The sequence below is a fragment of the Macrobrachium nipponense genome, chromosome 6, assembly GCF_015104395.2.
Source record: "Macrobrachium nipponense isolate FS-2020 chromosome 6, ASM1510439v2, whole genome shotgun sequence".
In the NCBI taxonomy this organism is placed as follows: Eukaryota; Metazoa; Arthropoda; class Malacostraca; order Decapoda; family Palaemonidae; genus Macrobrachium; species Macrobrachium nipponense.
In genome coordinates this window covers 122592700-122617699 of record NC_061108.1, presented here as the reverse complement: position 1 = coordinate 122617699, position 25000 = coordinate 122592700, and the positions used below count along the sequence as shown (strand labels likewise).

Sequence of the window (25000 nt, the reverse complement as noted above, 5' to 3'; positions counted from 1 at the left end):
GCGTCTTCTGAGCGATGGCTCACGGGACTGAACGCTGAAATGAGAGAAGCCTCGCCAGTGAACTTCGAAATACGATCAAAGTGAAGGTGAAAGTGACGGAGAAAGATGTCGGGAGGGGTACCTACCTACCTACCTACCAGAGCAGCGGCTCGGTGCCTATGATTACGGAAGTTCCAAGTTGTTCTTTTTTTTCTGGCTAGTTTATTATTGCATTGAATCAGTTACGTAACCTGAAGAGGGTGAGACATTCTGTTTAAGCGCGCCAAGTGTGTATGAGAGAGAGAGAGAAAGAGAGAGAGGGAGAGAGAGGTGAAAGAGGCGCTCCTTTCCATACCTAATCCAGGACCTTGTCCCCTTTAAGGAAGCCATACACACCACCTCGCTAACGAAGCCCAAAAACGTTCCGGGGCCCGGCCTTGGCTAAGTTACCAAGAGTGTGAAGTTCAGGTGTGGCAACGAGTCTCTCTCTCTCCGGTAAAAGTACTTAACAGAGGAAGAACAGTACTAAAGGAGAAAACCCAAGGACACCGGGTCGCAAACATCGTTTTAAAGTGTTGCAGCGAGTGTCTCGCCTTCGTTTGCTGTCATATTTTCGCGCTTAAAAACGAAAAGAGGCCGGACGGACGCCGGGCATCGCCTCGCAAGGTGGAAATGTGTAGACAACTCTTTTCCATTTCTTTGCCTTTCTCTTCCCTTTTTCCCCCAATTAATGAAGGGCGACAAAAAAATCTAACGACAGATGTGGGTCTCGGGTGTAATTTTCCTTTCGTTTCTGATCGCCTCCGACGTCTGAATCCATTTCTTGCAGTCGCATAAAAAACGAGAGAATAAAAACTTCTATTCAACCGGTTATATACTTCTTTTCTGAACCTCTCAGATTTACGTAAAAGTAATGACTTAGGGACCTCACTTTCATAAAGTTCTAAAAGCCAAAAAATTAACTGAAGCATAACTTCATAGAATTTCGTAGCTAAACAAAGCGTTCAAACGACTTTCATAAAATTGAAAAATATTCTAAACAAAACCAATATAAACGTTTGTAAAACTGTCAGACTTCGAAGTAAAATAGCCCTCCTTACGGGAAACGAGAAGCAGAAGCTTTTATGCACGCAAGAAGAGCACGGAAATGATCTCATCATACCATTTTGGCCGAAGTCCAAGAAATGAGGTCATCGCTTTAAGGTCAACAACACGTTACCTCACAGGTCAGCTTCTTGCTGGACCTGAGTTTACCTTCTAGAGACAGGCGACACACGGGGGCACTTATCGTCCAAAGCCGGTGGAGTGGACACACACAGACACACAACCCCTCGACGACTGTTCTGAGGGTGTTCAGAAACTCAGTCGACAATTCCCAGGAAAACCCAATCCAGACGGTACCCTAAGACTTGGCATCATTCAGGTTCTCTGTATAGGTTGGTGGGGGAGTTTATCCATCTTCTCAATCAGTGATTCAGGGCAAAAAGAACTACATGCATGCATAAACAGAGTAAAAGTTAAATTCATACCAGAAAAAAACGAAAGTTATATTAATAATAATAATAACAATAACACAGGGCTTTCTTTCCCCGCCCCATCACAACAGATACCCAACCCGTCCTCCTCCTCCGTCACCATCACCATTCCAGAAGTTTATCTTCCCCATACGAAAGCCACAATCGCAGCGCGCGCGTGTGTGTGTGCGTGTGTGCGGGCGTGCGTATGCTTTCGCGGGACGCCTCCTGCTCACTCCTTATCAGTTGCTGTGTGTGACCCGAGAAGAGAGGAGAGAGGGAATACGAGTATTAAGTCAGTGCCGCTCGGGAAAGGAAGGTGTTAGGACTCATCTTGCACGACGCCACCGGTCGACGCGATTGCGACTCCATCTGTTGGCAACTTCTGAACTATTAAAGTCAACAATGAAGGTAAGGAAATTGTGGTGCATTGCGGGTGCTTCGGAGATTTCATTGCTCTATGACGACTTCGAGTGTAATCTATAGTGGAGTGTGACTTCCCAGTAGATACATTTGGCTTTTATGAGATTTTGTGGAGGTTTGAGAACTATGTTATATAAATAGAGGAGCGCGTAGTATACATTATACATACATACATACATACATACATACACACACACACACATATATATATATATATAATATAAATGTGTGTGTGTTGTGTGTGTGTGTAGTATATATACACACTCAAGATTAAACTGTTCCCCATAACTGAATACCTACATATTTACACTCATTTGCCCCTTCATATTATCTATATAGAAGGCCCATTAACGCTGCTTCCACGAACAAACAAATTTTTTTACGGGCATTTTCCTACCTTCCTCGCTTCATCCATACTGTGACCCAACTCTTTTCTCATCCTATCATTCAAAATACTCACTAATAAACATGTCCACAAATCCACCTCTTCCTGTCTTCCACAAGCCATGTCAGTATTCATTCTTCCATCCTCCTGGTTCATATTCACCGTCAGAACCTTAACTCTTGTTCGCAACCTTCTCCTCTTGAAATCGCTTCAAGTCTTTACATGGTTTTTATAGTAGCTTATATATAATCGTTGTCCACAATCAGTGTTGCAGGATCTGCAAACATTAGCCTTTCTCCACTCCATTCATGACCAATATCACCTCACGACTTCGCACCGACATCTACTATCCTTTATTTGTATGTGAAATCTGCAATAAACGGTGTGCCAAAAGGTGAAAGCTGCGATTAATTCTTGACACATCACTGTAAGCACAAAATCAACACGCTAACCCGTTCTTATATTTTATAACTAGTTGCATATTCAGTTTTTTGTGCACAAAATAAAACAAACAAAAACACGAATACAATAATTTCACATGGACGTGAAAGCAATTTACTTGATATACCGGTAAAATTGATACCATTCACGTGCAGTGGAACAGACGTGAAGTCTGGAGTCTTGCTCAAGACAAACCCAAAGGGAGCGTTTCTCGTTACAGGTGATAAGGGAAGAGAATTGCCGCTGCATTCTCCACTCACCGCAGAACATAAAATCAAAGGGGGATATAAAACTGGCAAAAGGCAGCAATAAATGAAAGTCACGTGAAAATGACAGAACACAGGGAAGAAACTTGCAGGCCTGGTTGATCGTTATTTCGAATAACAATGAGAAGTAAACCTGCTAACGATGACACGCAGCATGAAATGTGTATGTTTGCTTGCTTGCAATTACCAGAAGAGCAGAACTGCGAAGAAAGTTACACAGCGAGGAAAGATGTATACTACGTTTGTTCACCTGCGATAAACAATAGCGGAGAGATTTCCAGCCAGGTAATTCATATTCATCAGGTGTAATTATGTTATAACTGACAGGTGCGTGTCAATTGAACCTTCCGCTGCTGAGTGACGTGCCTGGGGACGATTAAATGCTTTGTCATCACCACAATAAAGAATAAGAAAAAACTAAAGAAAGAAGCAAATACATATGAAAAAACACCAACATTTACCTAGACATTCACTCATGAAAGCACATCAGAAACTGCATAGCGTTCAGATGACGTGCTCAAACCTCCTTTTTTTTTAAATAAAAAAATACATTTTCAACGTTCATTCACTACTTAGTAACTTCGGCTTGAAGCTGTACGATCTTTTGTTGTATATATTGACGTGCAAGGAATATCATGTGACTGTATAAGTAAAAAAAAAAAAAATCTTAAAATCTTTTGCCGAAATATTATAATCTGACCAAATATGAAAAATAGGCACCAAATGGATGAACGAAGGAAACAATAAATAGATGAAAACTAAATTTATACTGCATACAATAACGAAAACAATAATATTCTATTAGGAAACTAGTAATTGCATTATCTAGTTTTCTCTCTCTGTTTAATAAACCTTGTATGTAAATGATACATCCAGTTCTTATATGCATCCACATTTTACATGTTTCAGTATAACTTCATACCTCAAACTGTATGTCTCGTATTTATTTTTCTCGATACAGTTACAATTTTACCTCTCTCTCTCTCTCTCTCTCTCTCTCTCTCTCTCTCTCTCTCTCTCTCTCTCGGACACACACATACTTACAAAATCAGGTTTATTTTAACATTCTTAATCTATCAATCCTTATTTAATTTACTGTACACCAATCTCTCTCTCTCTCTCTCTCTCTCTCTCTCTCTCTCTCTCATGTAGGAGAAACTTTCTTATTACCACTGCCAACACCCAGTCATGCAGGAGAAAGGATGCTAAATCATCAATATCGTGTCCAGTTTTTCCCTCCCGGAAAGGAACAGGTTTTTTTTCCTGTTAGAAGAAACTCTTACAATTTTACTTTTCCTCACATTCTTCAGTCCAAAGTTGAGATAGATATCAAGAATATAAGAATGTTTTGCCACCAGTGCAAAAGAAAATGCGACAAAGTGCACAAACAAACCTGCCTGTGAGTGTGTAGTACGTGGACATTGCTATTGCCAGTACACATTCCTACACAGACATGCCCACTCGTGTACGAGCGTGCATATATGTGTATATATATATATATATCTAATAAAAGGAGCCCATAAAAACACCAAAATGTAAAGAGAAAAGTACTATATTTCAGAGACTGCTGCTCTCTCTTCATATACATGAAGAGAGAGACAGCAGTCTCTGAAATATAGTACTTTTCTCTCTACATTTTGGTGTTTTTATGGGCTCCTTTTATTAGATGGAATTCTGTTGTTACAGAACACTTTTACCAGTCATATATATATATAATATTTATACATATATATATATATAAATATACATATAATGATTATATGATACATAATATATACATATATATATTAAATTATAAATATATAGATATATACATATATCATATATACATGCATACATACATATATAATCATTTAGAATATACATTCATTTACATTTACATTATATATATTATATAATATATATATATACATATTATTAACATATATACATATAGATATATAATACATACATGTGTATGTACATATGTATACGTGTATGTCTAAAGGCATGAAATGAAATGAGCTACCTTAACTGCATCACTGACTGGATAGCACGAAATCATGTCACTGTGTTACTAAGAGCACGGATCAGGGAGGGGGGGGGGGGGGGGGGGGGGTTGGAAAGAACTCTCCACTGTGTACAACTTTCGCTCTCAAACTTCTGTTACGCCAGGTTCCACGTAACAGTAGCCCAGTTAAGCTCTCGTTGTTACGATACATCGTTACGCCCGCCGGTATAAACGTAATTGCGTCACCATCTTCACTGGACGATGCTGTTGCTGTAGACTGTTTCAAATAACTTGAGAATGATCTGGCCGAGCTGGGCTGGGAGGATGGTAGGGATTTCACAGCTACCTCAAGGAAAACACATTCCTGGAAATTGCACATTTACCTAAAGAAAAACACATCCCTGGAAATTGCACATTTACCTAAAGGAAAAAACATTCCTGGAAATGGCACTTTTTACCTAAAGGAAAACACATTCCTGGAAACCATTCCTTTACTCCTAAATTAATGAGGAGAAAGGCCAGACACATTCCTGGAAACTGCACATTTACCTAGAGGAAAAAAATCCTGGAAACTGCATGGTTACCTAAAGGAAAACACATTCCTGGAAATGGCACTTTTACCTAAAGGAAAACACATTCCTGGAAACCATTCCTTTATTCCTGGATTGATGAGGAGAAAGGCCAGACACATTCCTGGAAACTGCACATTTACCTAGAGGAAAAAAATCCTGGAAACTGCATGGTTACCTAAAGGAAAACACATTCCTGGAAATGGCACTTTTACCTAAAGGAAAACACATTCCTGGAAACCATTCCTTTATTCCTGGATTAATGAAGAGAAAGGCCAGACACATTCCTGGAAACTGCACATTTACCTAGAGGGAAAAAATCCTGGAAACTGCATGGTTACCTAAAGGAAAACACATTCCTGGAAATGGCACTTTTACCTAAAGGAAAACACATTCCTGGAAACCATTCCTTTATTCCTGGATTAATGAGGAGAAAGGCCAGACACATTCCTGGAAACTGCACATTTACCTAGAGGAAAAAAATCCTGGAAACTGCATGGTTAACTAAAGGAAAACATATTCCTGGAAATGGCACTTTTACCTAAAGGAAAACACATTCCTGGAAACCATTCCTTTATTCCTGGATTAATGAGGAGAAAGGCAAAACACATACCTGGAAACTGCACGGTTACCTAAAGGAAAACATATTCCTGGAAATCATTCCTTTAATCCTGGATTAATAAGGAGAAAGGCCGAACACATTCCTGGAAATTGACCTAAAGAAAAACACATTCCTAGAAACCGTTCCTTTATTCCTGGATTAATGAGGAGAAAGGCCATCAAATCCCCCAGAAATGACCTTCTTTGAAATGCGAGAAGAATCTGCTGACTCATCACTTATGCTCATCCGTGCGGACGAAATGGTAAAATGGAGAAAGAAGTGAAAAATCAACATTTCTGACCGACTGCCGTTTCCGTAAAATGAAAGTGAGCGAGACGGAAGAATGCTCAATAATTCATCACGTCCTGGTCTTAAGGGGAAGTGACGACTTTAAAATTTATGGATGAAAATGATATAAGAAGAAGAAGAGGATATAATCAAAGTAGCGGAAAACAGAATAGCAGCGGAGATCATCAGCAAAACCGCAAATTCTCTCCCCCCCCCCCCCCCCCCCCCCCCCCCCCCCCCCCCCCCCCCCCCCCCCCCCCCCGCCCCCGAAAATGATTGTGAAAAGAGAGCCGGCGGGTTCTCGCCTCCGTTTTTTAAACGTCAGTGGCAGAGCCATATTGAGACCATAAGAGATAAATCACCTTCAGAACGTAAAGGAAAGTGATACGACAAAACGAGATGATAATTCACCATCACCTATTTCCTCTTGATGAAAGTGAACGAACAGAAGGCGGGAGGTGGGGGAGGGGAGGGGGGCCAGGCACACCATTCGTCACCTTCCTGCATGTGATGGTGAAACAGCGACAGAACACATTATTTCCTTCAATTTGAAAGTGGAAATAAGACGACCGCAAATCTTCGCCTTCGATACCCGAGGATGAAAGTAAACGGAAGATGAGTTCATGATCCATCACCTCAGTAATCAGTTTGGAAATAAATCACGCGGCTATATTTACGACATCAGTGCTGTGTCATACTCAGGAAGGGAAATTCCATCATATGAAATATTAAATATATGTACACACACACACACACACACACATATATAATTATATATATATATATATATATATATATATATATATATTGCATTTCTAAACTTTTCATGTTTTTGTGGTGGAAAACCCTTCTTTATATAACTATGTACACACATACATGCATACATTACACACACACACATACACCTCTCGGAGTGAAAAATGCATCCTTAATTCTATGAGCGTCTGTGTATATTAGTACATGCATACACATATACACATTAATATACGTATATATATTCATATTACATATATATATGTGTGTGTGTATGAACATACGTACTCATATGCAAATAGCAAGTGCAAAATAACCTGAAAATGATGTAACTGATGAAATGCAGGTCAAGCAGAAGCCCCTTCGGTTCCCGTGCAGAGGCACGAACCTGAATTGCGTGCTTGGGTGATGTCTCATCGCCATGCTTTCTCTTCTCTTCCCATTCCATCGTCTTGTTCATGACTCCATTACCACGAGTCATTCCAGTCAACAATCGTTCGAATGGGAAGCAGCGCAACGTGAGCTTTGTTTGCTTAATGACTTTTACGGTGGGAAAATCTTTTGCATAATTTTAGTTTTTATTAGTTTTGATAATATACAAACAGGCACATGAGCGCCCGTTAAATATAAATATATATATATACTATATATATATATATATATATATATATATATATATATATTGAATATATATATATATATGATATATATATATATAATATATAATATATATATATATATATATATATATCATATATATATATATATATATATATACAATCTGCTGGTCATTTTTTACAGATACATGTGAATTTGTAATAGCCACAATGTCCTCTTAACTTCTCCAATTTTTTTTTTTTTTTTTTGGATACGCTTGTAAGTGTGTGTGTTATGCATTATCCACTGACCATACGGACGAACCGTTATTTAAGCAGTATAAAACATAGGATGAAGGGTAAAGGGCTGGTAACTGAGTTGAAAATACTTGCTGAAAACGTATAGGACAGCACCATCTGAAGCCATTCCATGAATAGGAAAGTGCAAATAGTTGGTCATTCCTAATTTCTACCACTTAGGACACAATCAATAAAACTAATGTAACTGATAAAAATCTCTACATGACTCCTGGCTCTGCTAACTTCTATAAACATCTCTTATATCACGACATGCACTAATAATTAAATTAAATTCCCGAGAGAAGTTCATGAGGACTGGCGAAGCAGTTGCTAGAGCTAAGGTAAAAACAGCACTTGTGGTGCAATCGACAGTTTTTAGGGGCGAAATAGCACGATGGCTTCCGAAGGGAAAACGTTAATTGGACTGCTTTTTCTCAAGTTAACAAAATAAATGAAAAACTAGAATCCAAGTTTCGCAATCTTAACTGTTGAAAAAAAAAGAATAGTTAAATAAAATCAGTTATATAAATTCCTGATCTGATTGACAAAAATTAATGTGAACCGGCCACATGCCTCTTTATTGATTGATTAATTATGGAATTTAGGGCAAGGCCCATGCGCTGGGACGCCACATGCGGCGTTTTACGAAAGCGCGAATTGGCATATCAAAAACGCGGCAAACGTTGCTGATATATTACTATCAAAAGCGCGTTTTATCACTCATTGGCCAAGTGATATCATCTGCTGCCCCCTGCTTACCACGGGGAGGTGCAAGTAGGATTTTTAAGCAGGAAAAATATTTTTTTAAAGTATGTAAGTAAATTCTTCTTGCCCATCATTAAAGATTCAAGAACCCTGCAGATCTTACAGGAGAGTAAAGAATACAAATAGACCACAGGTATAGAAAGAATTAGAGTAGGATGATAATTCGCAATCGAATCATTATTGGAAGTGAGCGTAAAAACCATTAAGTCAAGAAACATAACGGGCATAATAAAAAGAGTACGATGTAAAAAAGATACGCAACTCCATAACAATCGAGAACGAGTGCATGGTATTGTCTTAAATTGTTCCAACTCGCTAATAAGAGAAAGGGCAGTGTGATTCGCTTACGGGAGTGGCTGGAATGGAGCCAATCAGGGCGGTGTATACGAAAGTCCTTTTGGTACAGAACCCCGACATACTGAAGACTTGTGATAACGGAAAGTAACAATGGCAATTATATATACATATATACATACAGCACATAGATGTGTGTGTATGTATGTAAATACAGTTACATACCTACATTAACTGAAGTCAAAGGAAAAGATTAAAAAGAAGCTACAGAGTGGCAAGTACTTTCGAGTAATTAACACATCTTCACTAATTAGGCGAAAGTAACTGGCACTCCGTCGTTTCGTTTTAAACCGTGTGGCTTCAGCTGCTAATCAAATCATGGGCATTTCTGTGATTTTTTAGTACACACTTATACATACATACGTATATATATGTATATATACACATTAAATATAAATGCAAACACGTGCATCAATGACGGCATACACATCATCAGTATTTGCATAAGATTATCAAAATCTTATACAATTTCAAATCGTATCTTTTTGTCAACAGAATCCAGTTATGTCATACTGTTACTGAAAACGGGTTCCAAAACCGAATGCCTTTCTTATACAACGTTAAACTGAATCTACTGCCCAGCCCTTGCGCTTCGTAGACTCTTTAGTATGACATGGCATCTCTAGGAAAGGATATTGAGGTAACTCTGTGACGAATATTAATGACGTTTATACATTTACTTTCATGACAAGGACTACTAATGTTACAATCACCGCTAAGCACAATAATGAAAATAAAATAGTAGTTTAATATAACTGTTAAGAAAAACAAATCCAGTACCAACAACGATTCATCTGAAAGACAAACCTGCTTTTTATGCTGATGCTATGAAAGAACAACCAAACTGCAGAAACAAATATAAAACACGATAAAATCAAAACTAGTTACCAACTGCATTTAAGTGCATAGTGACAGAACAACAACTGCAAGAGTAAAAGAACAAATAGAGCATTAAAATGAAAATGAAAACTATGCCCTTACAAACTTTCTCTTCCAGCAGATCTTAAGAGTGCATCAAGTGGTAATGAGGGTTTAAGTTGGGGTCATGGGATAGGAAAGGGGGGGTTCAGGGTGATGGAACAGATGTACCCAAATCCAGGTCCATCAGGGTAGTTTAAACTTGACGATTTTTCTACGCAAGTCTCGTCAGGGATAGAAATAAATATTATTAGCATCAAAACTTACTTTTGGTGCTTTTGTTTCTTTTAGGTATGATGTCAACATTCTGGTCTTTATTTCACTAACTTTCAGTGTCAGTTTTTTCTTAAAGAAAAAACTACTGACATTAATTCGTTAGCTTACATCCACTCTTAAATGCCTATGTGGGGGTTTCTAAGAGAGAGAGAGAGAGAGAGAGAGGAGAGAGAGAGAGAGAGAGAGAGAGAGAGTTACAAGGATTAGGATGTCTCAAAGACTTATAAGTCCATCCGTGGAGACGATCGTGTGCTCACTTATCTCTGGGAGCAGGTTTTACTGTTCATTCACAGTGTCCTCCTAATTATTCTGTCTAGCTTTCTTTTAAACTCTTCCACACTGTTGCTGCCTACAACTTCTGGTGGCAGTTTATTCCATGTGTCGCATATCTTGTATGTAAAGAAGTTCCCGCAATGGGAGGTGTTGTACCTCTTCAGTTCTAGTTTCCATCCATTATTTCTTGTCTGAGAGAGAGAGAGAGAGAGAAGAGAGAGAGAAGAGAGAGAGAGAGAGAGAGAATTAAACGAGCAACATTCAGTAAGGACACATTGAAAACATTACTTTCTCTGCCCCAAAACCCAAGATAAGCAGCCAATTCTAGGTTCATTGCCACAACTGACAAGAGTCATGTATGAAACCATCTCCGAAGTAGGTCAGCTTCTAACCTGAAAGTTCAGGAGCTTTGGAAAAAGAATTTGCAATCTGCAAGCAGCGAACCTCTTGCCACATTTCAATTACAATTACTGCATGCGATCCTGTCAGGCGCTTAATGAACTTCTCTCTCTCTCTCTCTCTCTCTCTCCTTCTCTCTCTCTATCTCTCTCTCTCTCTCTCTCTCTCTCTCTCTCTCTCTCTCTCTCTCTCTCTCTCTCTCAGATATTTATAAAGATAAAATATTTGTAGATTAACGCAAAGAGAACACACAATTATATAGCCCCCTCACGCCCGCAAACACACATAACACGTGTAAATATATATATATATAATATATTATATATATATATATATATATATATATATATATATATATATAGAAGGAGAGAGAGAGAGAGAGAGAGAGAGAGAGAGCGAGAGAGAGAGAAGAGAGAGAGAGAGTACAGTCATAACGTCTTTTCAGTCTAAAAAACTGACAAACATGACTTCAAGAGCCAAAGTAACAGAAGATAACCTTTGCTGTAACAAGACAATTAAATTTTCAGAAAAAAAAAACTTTCATTACTATTTGTTAATGCATAAGAAATGGAGTATCCCTATATAATTTACTTGTTAGTCCGTCGTTAAATAATGTTTATTTCTTCATCTGCTATTCTATCATTATTATTAACTGAGAATACACATTCATTTGAGATAAGACAAGATTCCAAATGACAAAATACTCATGTGTTTGACATGAGAAAAGCAGCAAAGAAAAATCCATAAATTAAAAGAAAGGGGAATAAATATAAATTGCAATTATTATCTTATAAATGCCACAAAAGCCGATACGTCTGTAACTTTCATTTCTCGATATTGCTTGTTTCTCTTTCTTCCCCTTAAAACTATTTTTGCATCTGAATAAAAGAACACTTAAATAAGAAGTATAAATGCATCGCATTACTCTGCACATTAGGACAGACACTCAACAGAAACAAGCAAATACTTCACTAGCTTGAACGTAAATGTTTACATCTACGTGGCAATTCCTATGACTCTTGATAAGTCAACTTCCTTTTAGGAGAAACACTGTTTTGACGGAATAAAAGAAAAACTTGCAAGGCACATATCTAGCAACTGCGACCCGACTTCAAATAGCGTCATGAAGCCACTGGAAATTCGGTTCTCAGGTTACAAGACGAAAAAAAGCCATTATCTGACCGGCAAACAGCGTCAGTCAGGTCTGAGACTTTCACGACACCAAACCCCTCCCGCACAGCAGACTCCAGCATTTGATTACCAGTTGGAGACATACCGACATCCCCTTAGGACGCAAGAAAAATTATTTCCCTTTTGTGTAAATTATATGGCATGTAAATTATACGGTATGTGGTATGCGCCATTGTATGGGGAGGCTGAAAAACTCCTTCTAGGAAGGATGTCTATAAAGGGAAGGGATGATGACCTTGTGTGTGTGTGTGTGTGTGAGAGAGAGAGAGAGAGAGAGAGAGAGAGAGAGAGAGATATTCAACTCTAAAAAATTATGAAGCGCATGAATACCAAAATATATGAGGATTTATAAACAAAAAAACTTGAAAATAGATATCTGAAAGAGAAGGTCCCACCAAGACACCCTCCATTACAGCCACAATATACCTCGTTATCGAGATTTTTTTTTTTTTTTTTTTTATAACTCTTACTTTCAGCCGCCGTCAACTGTGTCAAATTTGCATAGCTGCAGGGTTAACCTGGCCCTCAGCCCCATCTCCTCTCTCTCTCTCTCTCTCTCTCTCTCTCTCTGCCTAATTACAATAATTATCAACATGAAAAATGACAGGAAGTTCTGCCGCTAATATATGATTATGACAGATGCTCTTTACAAAATAAAAGCAAAAAATAAAGATAACATTTGCAGTGAAGGGAAAAAAATATATTCGTTTCAAAAGTAATAAAAGTGTAGTTGGGAGACAAAAGAAAAAAAATTACCTTTTGTACATGATAAAAATTACGCATCCGTTTACGGCACTGATTGAAAGTTAATGACAGAAGTTTAACGTCTATGACAGGATACATTCAGTTTACAATATTCCTGTGCCTTTTATATATTTGCACATGAAATATTGTTTTTATCCTTTTCAGTGGGGAGGCTTGTTTTCGCACCATAATTTTCTAAGTCTCGTTCGCTCTGCGTTCAAAGGAAATAGTAGTTCAAGAAGTAACTGCCCCATCTTAAATTTTCGGACTTAAATATCATAGCTTGTCAAGGCTGGCAATGATTAAATCAAACTGATTTAATCAAGTCATTAAATCATTGATTTTTTCATTAATAAAATCCTGATTTTTTTATTTTTTTATTGTTTTTATCTGAAAGCAAACAAATTGAAAAATACGGGTTGGAAGTTAATAAAAACTTAGGCATAACTGTGCTGCATCTATTTATTTTGATATAAAAAAAAATTGCAAGTACATACTTTAGGCCAGAACTGGAAACCTAAAAGATAAGTCAATAGTAATCTTGTCATAAAATACATTTTGAGGAAAAAAAGGATTGAAAAAACATCTGACAAATAAAAAAAATCAAATAATTAAACAAAATAAAATAAATCAGTGTTTTTTTACTTTTTTTTTATAAAATAAATAAAAAAATCACCAACCCTGTAGCTTGCTGAAACGTCCTTCAGAGGTGGCTCAGCATCCAACGAAATGGTTGGCATATATAGGTGTTTATTCAGTGGTTGGACTCACAAACCCGTCAAACATCACTCTGGCGTCCCTTCTTCTAGGTGATGTGCACTAAATTCATATCACTAAATCGTCACAAGTTATTAGGATAATGCATAATGTGCTCCAGTTTCAATTAGTGAAAATAAATGTTCGGAGAAAGAATTTGAGATGAAATATATGAAAAAGGGCATTTAAAGGTCTATAACAACATGCAACAATATAAAAACACTATCCAGAAGAGAGATTGAAAAGAAAGGTGTTGACTTACTCGCACCACGGTGACAAGAAGACAATCAAATAAGCCAAATGAAAGTTAAAAAGTCGAGAAAATAATTTAGCAGTGCTACGAACGGCAGATTCGCAAACTGCCTCCCCTTTAAGAGGGAATGGGCGAATCCTTAACAGATATTGGGAGAAAACAGGTCTTTGGCAAAGCTCACCCTAATAGTTCCAGGACTGAAATTCCTCTTGAGCAAGGGTCTCCAAAATGGTCAATATCGACGAGACGATCCAAGTGGTGGAATTAATTCCCGGAAGGACAAAAGGGGAGGATGGACAAATGACAAGGATTCGTTCATCTTTAGGAGTCAAAAAGGCAACATTATTATACGAAATTAAATGCATAAAATGATGATAAATCTTAAGTTCTAAACAGGCTAACGACACAAAGCATCCAGCTCACTGAATTCAGTAAAATTAGAACACGAAACGGAAGCAGTTCCTATCTTCTATGCTTCCAGAATTCTATGAATGACCCTACATCGCAGGGTGTTAACTCATAGAGTATTAATACTTTTTGAAGGACGAAATTTGAGTCGTTGGCTCGTCTTAGTTCGCTTCATGTCTTCTCAAGCTTTTACGCATGGCTGTAAACGCGCAGTTGTATGATACAAAAGAATGGATTATCCATTCTCCACGCCTTATATTTGAATGAACAAAAAAAATTTTTTTTGACACAATTATCCTCGAATAAGAGGGAAGAATATTACGAAGATAAGACTAGATATAAGATTATCCATTCTCGACTCCTTATATATGTATATATATATATATATATATATATATATATATATATATATATATATATATATACTATATATATATATAAAAGATTTTGACACAATTATCACGAATAGGAGGGACGAATATTACGAAGATAAGACTAGATATAAGAGGTCATACGGTTCTCTCTCTAATAACCAGCTAATTAACTGAGAGAGAAACTGACGATTAAATCCTTGTGTGTGTGTGTGTGTCGTGTGTGTGTGTGCGTGTGTGTGTGTGTGTGTGTGTGTGTGTGTGTGTGTAGAGAGAGAGAGAGAGAGAGAGAGAGAGAGAGATGAGAGAGAAGAGAGAGACCAACGTGACATTTGCATATTCTGAAATTATTAATAACACATTTTAAAGACTAAAACGCGACTCACTTCAAATTAACACATTTCACAGTACATAAAAAAGAAAACAATCATACAGATAAAGGTGCTTACGGCGTTCTTTTAAAAATGGCATAAAAACAAGTTAAGACTTTCCTCATATAAAAAAAGATTTGATAAAACCATTTCGGTTCGACCACAAGATCCTGTTTCATTTCGCTTCTCTCTCCTTTCTTTTTTTTTTTTTTTCTACCAGCGCTCTTTTTGTGATACCGGCACCATTTATTACCGGTTCGAGCATATTAAGAGATGAAGGAGCGAATGAAAAATGAGAAAGAAGCCGTTTCCTGTTAAAACCAACGTTTTACTCTTTTTTTATCAATTTAACATCTTTTTTTACCTACACCTTGATTTCTTAAAATGCACCAATGATCTAATTAGAAGATTACGTTTCTGTAATTTTCTGCATTCTTTCTTAAAACCTCGATTTATATAATTTAGTGCAACTTTTAATGCAGTTATCTAATTTTAATCGTTTTGGTATAATGGTTTTATTCTGTTTAATTTCAAAATAATATTTTTAATATACTTTAAAAAGTGTCGTTATTTATTCCATTTCTTACTAACTTGGTTTCATTTAGAAAAAAATTAAAATTCAATAAATGTAACCAACATAATTACGAACCTCCAGATATTGTTGGCACTGCGACGGTAATCATCTCTGAAGACACAAATGAAAACCAAGATCTTCATAAAGTATGAAAAATAGACATTTACTTTTTTCCTTCATAAAGATAGTAAAAAATTATTGCTTTCCATTCACAGCGGAAAGTAAGAACTACTTCGACAATTTGAAACATAAATTTAAACTTTTAAGAGACGTAAAAAAAGGGAGAAAATGATTCATACAAAAAGTGAAAGTATATCAGTATCCTCATGAGAGAGAGAGAGAGAGAGAGAGAGAGAGAGAGAGAGATGCTTTATTTGATATATGATGAGAATTTTTAGGAAATATAACTAGACAGAAGCTATGTACAAATGTCTGCTCCTCATTAATAATAATAATAATAATAATAATAATAATAATAATAATAATAATAATAATAATAATAATAATAATAATAATAATATACTGGAAGTAAACCCTCTTTTAAACATGTTTTATTAAAAATAATTGCTGCCTCAACTGCATTAATTTTATAAAGGTTCTTCTCTCCAGTTTAAGCAACGAGAAAAAAATTAACAATAGTAAGAATAATAATAATGAGAGCATCAGAGAATATTTCACTGTCAACATTTCCAAATATTCTACTAGCCAAATAATCATTTTATTTACCCCCACAATTTCCTAATACAACTGTCAACATCAAAAAGTCTTAAACTAATACTTATATTAATGAATGCATCTTTACTTAGCTTTCCGCATGTTCCTTTTACGTTTATGAGAGAGAGAGAGAGAGAGAGAGAGAGAGAGATGACCGAGAGAGACGAGAGAGAGAGAAAGAACTGAGAGAGAGAGAGAGAGAGAGAGAGAGATAACACTTGACCTTTATTTCAACTTCTAAATTATAGGGGAAAAATGGACAATATATAGAAAACGGTCATGCAACAAGCGGGCTATGAACGTTAGCAAAGTGAGAACAGTCTTCCTGCTCTTGGCAATGCGCCATGATAACATTCCCCCCCCCCCTCTCTCTCTCTCTCTCTCTCTCTCTCTCTCTCTCTCTCTCCTGCCTAGACTACGCAGGTAGGTTCAAGTTAGGCAATATGGTAGCGCTAGCTCGGGGTCCACTCGCCTGAAAAACGCTCCGATGAAAGTGAATTTGATCCCAGGGAGAAAGAGGCACGAGAAAGGGAGGAACGGAGGGAGAGAAAGGGGTTGGGGGTAAGGGCACAGGAAGGAGCGAGGGTGAAAGGAAGATGTAGGAAAGGTTGTTAGCTGCAGAGGATCATACGACCCTGAAGACAGCGATCTTTCGGAATACAAAAGAAGCCGAGAAGAAAGGCCGATGCAAGGATAACACATTTCTCCGAGCTATCGTGACCTGGAATTTCTCAGAACAGGTTAAATTATGCACGATGTTGAAATACATTGTTATGCTCAACGTCAGACTTCAGCAGGGCACCAGCCAAATAAAGAACAATCTGACAATCTCTTCTCAGCCGATTGTTTCCGTGTTCAACCACCAGGTTCCCATTCAGAAAGCTTAGTATGCATGTAAATGCCCTTCTCGCTTGTTGGAACAACTCTAATAGTATAATGATAATCTTACTATATAATGAGCGTAATGTCTCTCCGTCCATCTGTCTGTCATTCAATCACGGCCAAACGGCTGGCCCCATGGGCATGAAACTTGGCAGGGTTACAGTGGGGACCCCTAAGATGGTTCATAATGGTGTTTCATCCTACCCCCTACCCCCTTCAAAAGGGGTAGGGGTGAGAAGGGATTCCATGAAACGAAGCTGGTTCTCCACGTGAAACGCGGCTGGTTATGCCCGTAGACTTAGTTACTTTACGAATTTTCATACATATTTTCTGTACACATTTGCTAGTAATAATGATGCAAGAAAGCAAGTCATTAAAATGAATGTTTTTGTACTCGGGAGCCAACCAACGATTTGCGTAATTTGGCAGAAATGAACAATGTTATCAACCTTTTTCTCCTGAGCCCCGATGACAGTTCTCCCACCTCAGTTTCAATTGGAATCAAACTGATTCTCAAATCATTAATGCATCATGAATATATCTAACGATATAATTGTTTTAATAGCAAAGATTAAGTTTTTGAACTAACAAATAAGTTGGACTAAAGAATGAATGAAAGAACATGTCCTGTGGACTAACGAAGAATCAAAGAACAAGCAATAGAATTAGGACAGCTATAATTTAACATTAATAGAGACTAAAGAACGGCGGAGGACCCGAAGGGTTATGTGCCCTGAATAAACAAGTGGCAGTGTACAAAGGTCTGCTCGTCATCAGGAACCATCCTATTATTGACAGACTTTCAATGAGATAAAAGAAAAAAAAAACTGTTGTTAGGGAGTTAACTCATAATGAATGGAAACCTATATCAGTGCCCAATTATTAAAGAAATTTTCTTGCACAATTTATGTTCTGGGTAGAAGTGAAAAATTATCTGTTCTAGGCAGAAGTGAAAACAAGAAGTTAATAAACTGTGTGATATTATGAAACAGAATTTGATTTATAGAATTTCGGCATTATTCCAAGTACTGGGGTAACCAAGGCCATTCAGCGCCGAAACGTAAATTGACAGTAAACGGTTTGAAAGGCGTAACAGGAGGAAAGGCTCGCTGTTGTACTATGAAACAATTGTTAGGAGAGGGTGGAAAGTAAGAATGAAGAAAGAGAATATGAACGGAGGTACAGTAAAATGAATGAAAGTCGTTGCAGCTAGGGGCCGAGGGGACGCTGCAAAGACCTTAAGTAAGGCCTACATTGCACCGAATGAGGTGCACTGACGGCACTAGCCCCCTACGGGGATCATGAAACAGAAACCGAACATTGTTATCCAATAGAAGTGTACGTGACAATTTGAAATATTCTTTAACGACCTGCATATTATATCATATCAAATTATGTTATGTTATGTTACATTTATCTTGTCTTCGCAGGTGGCGCTGGTGATATGGTTAGCGTCTGCGTGGGTATCGACGAACGCTGGACCATTGTCCGACTGTGAGTATATCAATCAAGTCAATTGTCATGAGAAAATAATTTGACTCCATTTATTTTCTTCAGTCTATCTTCTGCTGAAATTTGCAAAAATCAATTTGTATTATTAAGCTGTGGCGACACATTTCGTTATTTCGCTACTAATTACAAAAAATGTTATATTTAAATTAAAAGTCCTATCTGTAAGTGCCAATAATAAAAACGTTTATTTTTGAATTTCAAAACAATATTTAAAAACAACACTACGCAGCTGGTTACTCCCTCTCTTTGAAAATCTAAGAACTTATCAATTATAATACTCCTATTGTGCAAGTTATTCTAAAGGTATGGCGAATTCAACATTCAAATATTTGTGATTTAATATTTTAAAATATATAAAGTCACAACGCGTGTATTAGTGAAAAAAAAATTCACACATACATATATACATATACATTTGGAAAAAAGGTGCACTGTCAACAAAATCAAATAAAATGTTAATTTATTCATTTTCACCTCAAGAGATCAAATGAAAACACTCATTATACCATCGACAACAACAGACCAGCAACTGCTCTAGAGAGAAAGGTCACTAGTCGTGGCTGAGGCAAAAAACAAAAAATCATAAAAGAAACAAGAAGCCACTTTCTATTGACTTATCCGTATCGGGTTTTTACAGTCTTATCTAATCGATTGTATTCTTATTCTGTTTTCCGTAAAAGGGCAAATATTTGGCCACATTGTTAGGAGCACTTTCACTGAGACCAAGCGGTTTCCCCGTTTTCATGGTTCTTCAAACATTTAACTCTCTCTCTCTCTCTCTCTCTCTCTCTCTCTCTCTCTCTCTCTCTCTCTCTCTCTCTCTGACCATATAACCAATAATCTCAGGCCATCCCCTGTGAAATAAACTTCGTTTCTATGTCTGTCACAGTCTTAATACAAATACCTTTTTCGGGTGACTTTTTTTTTTTAACATCATCCATTCTATAAATTGGTCTCCTACCAGTCACCAAAGGTCAATTTGGCTAATCTATAATAATAATAACAATAAATTCCGGTAGCAAAAGCCCTCCACTGGAGCCTGTGCAAGACACACCAGCTACCTTGCAGTAATAAGTGGTACGAACACCAAACCGAGGAAGTGATAGAAAACGATCAAGCAAAGATCCTCTGGGACTATAGTATCAGAACAGATGGGGTAAAACGTGTCCAATGACCAGACGTGACGCTGATTAACAAAATCAATTAGAAAGTATCACTCATTGATGTCGCAATACCATGGGACACAAGAGTAGATGAGAAAGAAAGAGAAAAAACTGATAAGTTATCAAGACCTGAAAATAAAAGTATGAAGGATATGAGATATCCCAGTGGAAATTGTACCCATAATCATACGAACACTAGGCACGATCCCAAGATTCCTTGAAAAGGAATTTGGAAAAACTAGAAGCTGGAGTAGCTCCAGGACTCATGCAGAAGAGTGTGGTACTAGAAACAGCCCACATAGTAAGAAAAGTGATGGACTCCTAATGAGGCAGGATGTACCCGGAACCCCACACTACAAAAACCACCCAGTCGAATAGGATGACTGTACAAGGCTGCTGATGTAATTTTTGCTTGGTGATCTTTCTTTCTTTCTTTCTTTCTTTTTGACAGACAGCAAGAAACTCATAAAAGGATTTGTTTTTTTTATAATGGATTGTTTTTTATCAAGTGTCACAGGCACTTCTTCCTCAGAACAGCTTCTCCATATTGGTGTAGAGCTTATAAGTCTTTGATATAAGTACTGAGCGAGTTTAATCAAAAGATTTCAAGCGTATAATCTCTTAATTCTAGCTAGGGCTCAATTCAACTCATTGAACGTCAAAGCCCTAAGATTAATCTATGGGTATCGCTTTCGTCACTGCTCCTAAGAGCTTTTTAACTGCATGCTGCTATCACTGCCTTGGCATCGTTGTATACAGCAGGCTTGACAATCCTATGCAGATTGCAGGGTGTCAGGTCAACCGGTTTGACTAAGCCTTCACACCACTCACTTCTAGAATGTGGAAATTGTCGTAGCTTCCAAAAGTCAGCAATCCACTTTTTCTGGGGTGAAGGAGATTAGTTTGCACAAGGGCCGAGTTCACTCGCCCATCACAGAATAAAAAAGTAACTATAATAGTCATCTTTATTCACTTGGAGGAATAATGAACATGACCAGTATTACAGTTGTGTGTATCTGAAAAATGTTTTATTAATGACGAGAAAACGTAAAAGGCTTAAACTAAAATGAACACGTTCAAAAGACTGTGTAACTATCAAAACACAAACTAAATTATATATCAAAATGTGATTTACTAATTATACGTTCAAGAGGCATTCAAAGTATGTTGCAGAAACTTAAAAAAAATAAATAAATAAAAATTTAACCATACTATAACCTCGCTCCTGGTGACGGGTATTTTGAATTATGCAATCACCTAAGTTAATGCAGAAAAACGGCAGAAAAGACAATGTTAGATGAAGTGGTTCTCGTCTGTACGAGTGATCCCTTTCTCTCTCAATTTCTCTTCCAAAGTTCATTAAAGAATTTTCTTACTTTCCAGTCGAGGCCATGAAGATAGTTACCGAAAGTCTACCGACCGGTTCCATCGTGACTTCCATCCAGCCAGCAACACCCTCCAGTAAGTTTTTCCTAGTTCACTTTCAAATTAATCACAAGGAAACTTAATAATGGAGTCTAAGAGAGTAGGCGTCCTCACTGGAGTGTTTATGGTTAGATTAAGTCGGCCTTATGCCATCAGAGTGGGAGGAACCCAAGCATGCTGGCATAAGGGCAAGTTAATCTAACGACAATTCCAGTAAGTCCGCCTCTTTCCGTGATGTTATTATTACGTTTCCAGGTCCCTCTTATAACGCCTTTGTTTGCCAGTTAAGTAATCTTTATCAGAAGAATATAAAAGCATAGACTACATTAGAAATTTGACTGAAAAATTAAATGTGCCATTCTACTGTTTTCTTGCAAAAATATAAATTTCTTTGACATCAGAATTAAATGGTACTTATTAAAGATGTGCTGAAAGATTAAATATTTTTTGAAATAGTGTTAGTCCATTTAATCAACGTTCTGTTGAGATTCGAAATACTGGTCCTAGCTATTAAGGCAACGGTCTTATATTACTGCTAACTATCTTTTGTTTTTTAAACAGCAGACAAATGAAGAACTGACAAGACGGGTGCGCATTTATCTTCATGAAACAGCTAACAATAAACCTCGACCGTAACATGAAACTGCTGCACACAGAATAAGACTTCCTTAGAGTAACTCCATAAACTTATAAACTTCATCAACTTAAGACTGTTGACGAGATATTTCAAGATGATTTTACATATTTTAATCTCGATTTTCAATCTGACAAAAATGTGATTACTAAGAACGTAACTTTGTAAAAAAAGTCATGCATTTAATACTAAGAAAAAAAAATTCATATACATAGTTTTCAGGTAGAATATGTTTACTTGCAAACAAGGGGTTCAGTTATCTTTCATTTACGTAAACAAATTGGCTTCATTTATTTCATATCAACCTTTAAGATGCTTAAGATTTACCATAAAATCCGTAGCTCTTTACCTGAATAATGAGATTAATATCGTTCACGTGTGCACATTCATAAATGAGCCGTTTCATTGAAAACTGCGGCAAAATGATTTAATCATTAAATAGTTTAATGAAGCTTCAAAATAGAATAAAATTGGTTCAAAAGAGCAAGAGCAAAAGCTTCTGGATATTTCGTAACTTAATATATTATAAAAATGCCATCCATTGTTTTAGAATAGAAACAATAAGCCATTTTGGACCTTTCTGCGTTTTCAAAGAGATAAAAAGGTAAGTCGATTCATTCTCATCAAAGTTGTTATCTTCCACCTTTAAAAGAGAGATAAATGAAGTCACTGGCAACCGTCACAGTGATATGGGGAACTCTTCTATCATGCGTAAGCGATTACAGGAAAAAAAATTTCGCCTATTATATCACTGAATGATAATTAATAAAAATAAGTGTCCCCTATTATATCACTGAATGATAAGTAATAAAAAAATAATATATCACTGAATGACAAGCAAGAAAAAAAATATGTCCCTTATTATATCACTGAATGATAAGTAATTAAAAAATATGTCCCCTATTCCCTATTATATCACTGAATGAAAAGTAATAACCATCGTTAAATAAGAGAGAGAGAGAGAGAGAGAGAGAGAGAGAGAGAGAGAGAGAGAGAGAGAATTCTGCAGCTAATGGGAGAGAAACAAGTAGGTATTCCAGGAACTGGAGATTAATAAAGTCAACGAAACGGAAAAAGAAAAAAATGGAATAGAGGGATATAACATAATTCTCTTTCCCTGAACAGAAATTATAAATCTTTAATCACATCATATGGGGAAAAAGTCGTCCAGGACAAGAAACAAATTAGATAAGAAAAAGTAAGGCTGATTTTGATTTAACATCTTGAAAGAAGGTAACAAGCATGCCTTTCATAATCTTATAAACATATAAACATAAAGTAATTCAACTTCATAAAAAGAGTACATTGCTAATTCTGGTCTTACAAACACCAATTAAGTAAGGAAACCATTTAATATAAATAAATTAAGACAGCGATGCAAAAGAAAACTTTCAATAATACAAATCAGTAATATGGCCTGTCTTATTCTTTTGAAAATAAATCGTTAACTAGAAAACTAGTCATATATATATATATATATCTGGGCAGCTTCCCTTGAGGAAAACAGTTCATCATTTCATGAACTCATGAAATTCCAAAGAATTAATAGTTTAATGTTTCTGAAACGTACCTAAACACTGGAAAACCTTAACAGGATTGACTAAATTTGATGATTTTATGCAGTGAACTCAAATATTTGCATGGCATCAAAATTTCACCCATCTGCATTTTAAAAAATAATGGTCAAAGCTACCCTATACTATTAACCTAAGATCAATTTTAAAAAGACAATATTAATGACAAGAAGACCTATACTTGACTTGCAGTCACATTCAGAATCTCATCATTATCAAAATCATTCTTAAATTATGGTCCAACGAAGAGTGCAAATTTCCCGGTTGACAGTAGCGATAATGCTATAGAAATTTACTAATCATATCTCGCAATTCGTAATCTAAGGTATTTTTGTTGTCAACGCTAGCAGTCCAATAATTTCTGGTATATACTTATAACTTTTATGGAAAAAAGAAACATTTTTGGTTAATATCCAAAGAATCAATACTACAGTAAATCAACTCTCAGAATAGAAAAAAGACAATAAGAATAGTGCTGCTTATTGAAGCTAATATGAAAGCAAATGCACTCTGTCACATTCATTTTCCATGTATTTCCAAAATTTCAATATCAAAATTTCATTAAGTAATTTATTAGACAATGCCCAAAATGCATATTGTTTCTCATGCAAATCATTCCTTTCCAGGTCACTTCCTCTCCTCCATTTCTGACACGACACAGCCAATCAACCTGGATGAGGTTCTGCGTGAGATCACAGGGTCTGGGGCAGAAGTTGTCTCTGCAAACACTGTCGAACCCGCATCTCCTAATTTCGGACACATCACATCAGCTGTTCCTTTCATAACTACTCTGAATGTGAACAGACAAGGGAATCTTATCTCGGCAGAAGACGACCACTTTTCATCGGGGGAGTTTGACTTTGATGGCGACGATGGGTTCAGAATAATCAATTCAGGAAATGGTTTTCTTAGCCAAGGAGTAACAGCAGGTGTAGGAGGCAGTGTCCCACTATCGGCGTTTATCAGCGGCGGCGATGCGTCAGGTCTTGGCGGAGTTGGGGGGTCTGTAGGAGGTGGGGCCTTTGGCCATGGCGGGTCACCTGCAACTGTTGGCACTCCACTACCAAACTTCGGAGGAGCTGGAGGAGGATTTGGAGGAAGTGACTTTGGTGCTGGAGGAGGATTTGGAGGGAGTGACTTTGGTGCTGGAGGAGGATTCGGAGGGAGTGACTTTGGTGCTGGAGGAGGATTTGGTGGAGGTGATGTCAGTTTTGGAGAAGCAAGTGGTTCTGTTGGCGTTCCATTGACAGGTGTCCCTCTGACAGCTGTCCCTAGCACTGCAGGACCTCATGGAGGTGGTGGTGTGATCCTTGCAGGTGTAGGTGGAGGTCTTGGTGG

General features: G+C 37.1%; 2 protein-coding genes across 3 annotated transcripts in view; one reads left to right on the top strand and one right to left on the bottom strand.

Moving 5' to 3' along the window:
• The window catches only part of LOC135216094 (DNA oxidative demethylase ALKBH2-like), a 584266-nt gene that overhangs the window by 262783 nt on the left and 296483 nt on the right, over positions 1-25000 (bottom strand).
• Positions 1241-25000, top strand: part of LOC135216089 (PE-PGRS family protein PE_PGRS16-like) — a 25497-nt gene continuing 1737 nt past the window's right edge. Inside the window, exons 1-5 of one of the 2 annotated variants that reach the window (XM_064251101.1) lie at positions 1241-1376; positions 1586-1904; positions 18785-18848; positions 21413-21490; positions 24289-25000. The exon at positions 24289-25000 is cut by the window's right edge and continues 1737 nt beyond it. In XM_064251101.1, coding sequence (XP_064107171.1) covers positions 1899-1904; positions 18785-18848; positions 21413-21490; positions 24289-25000 — 860 coding nt within the window. In that variant the 5' untranslated portion in view covers positions 1241-1376; positions 1586-1898. Of the gene's footprint in view, positions 1416-1585; positions 1905-18784; positions 18849-21412; positions 21491-24288 lie in introns of both variants that reach the window. The other variant, XM_064251100.1, reaches the window with a different exon arrangement.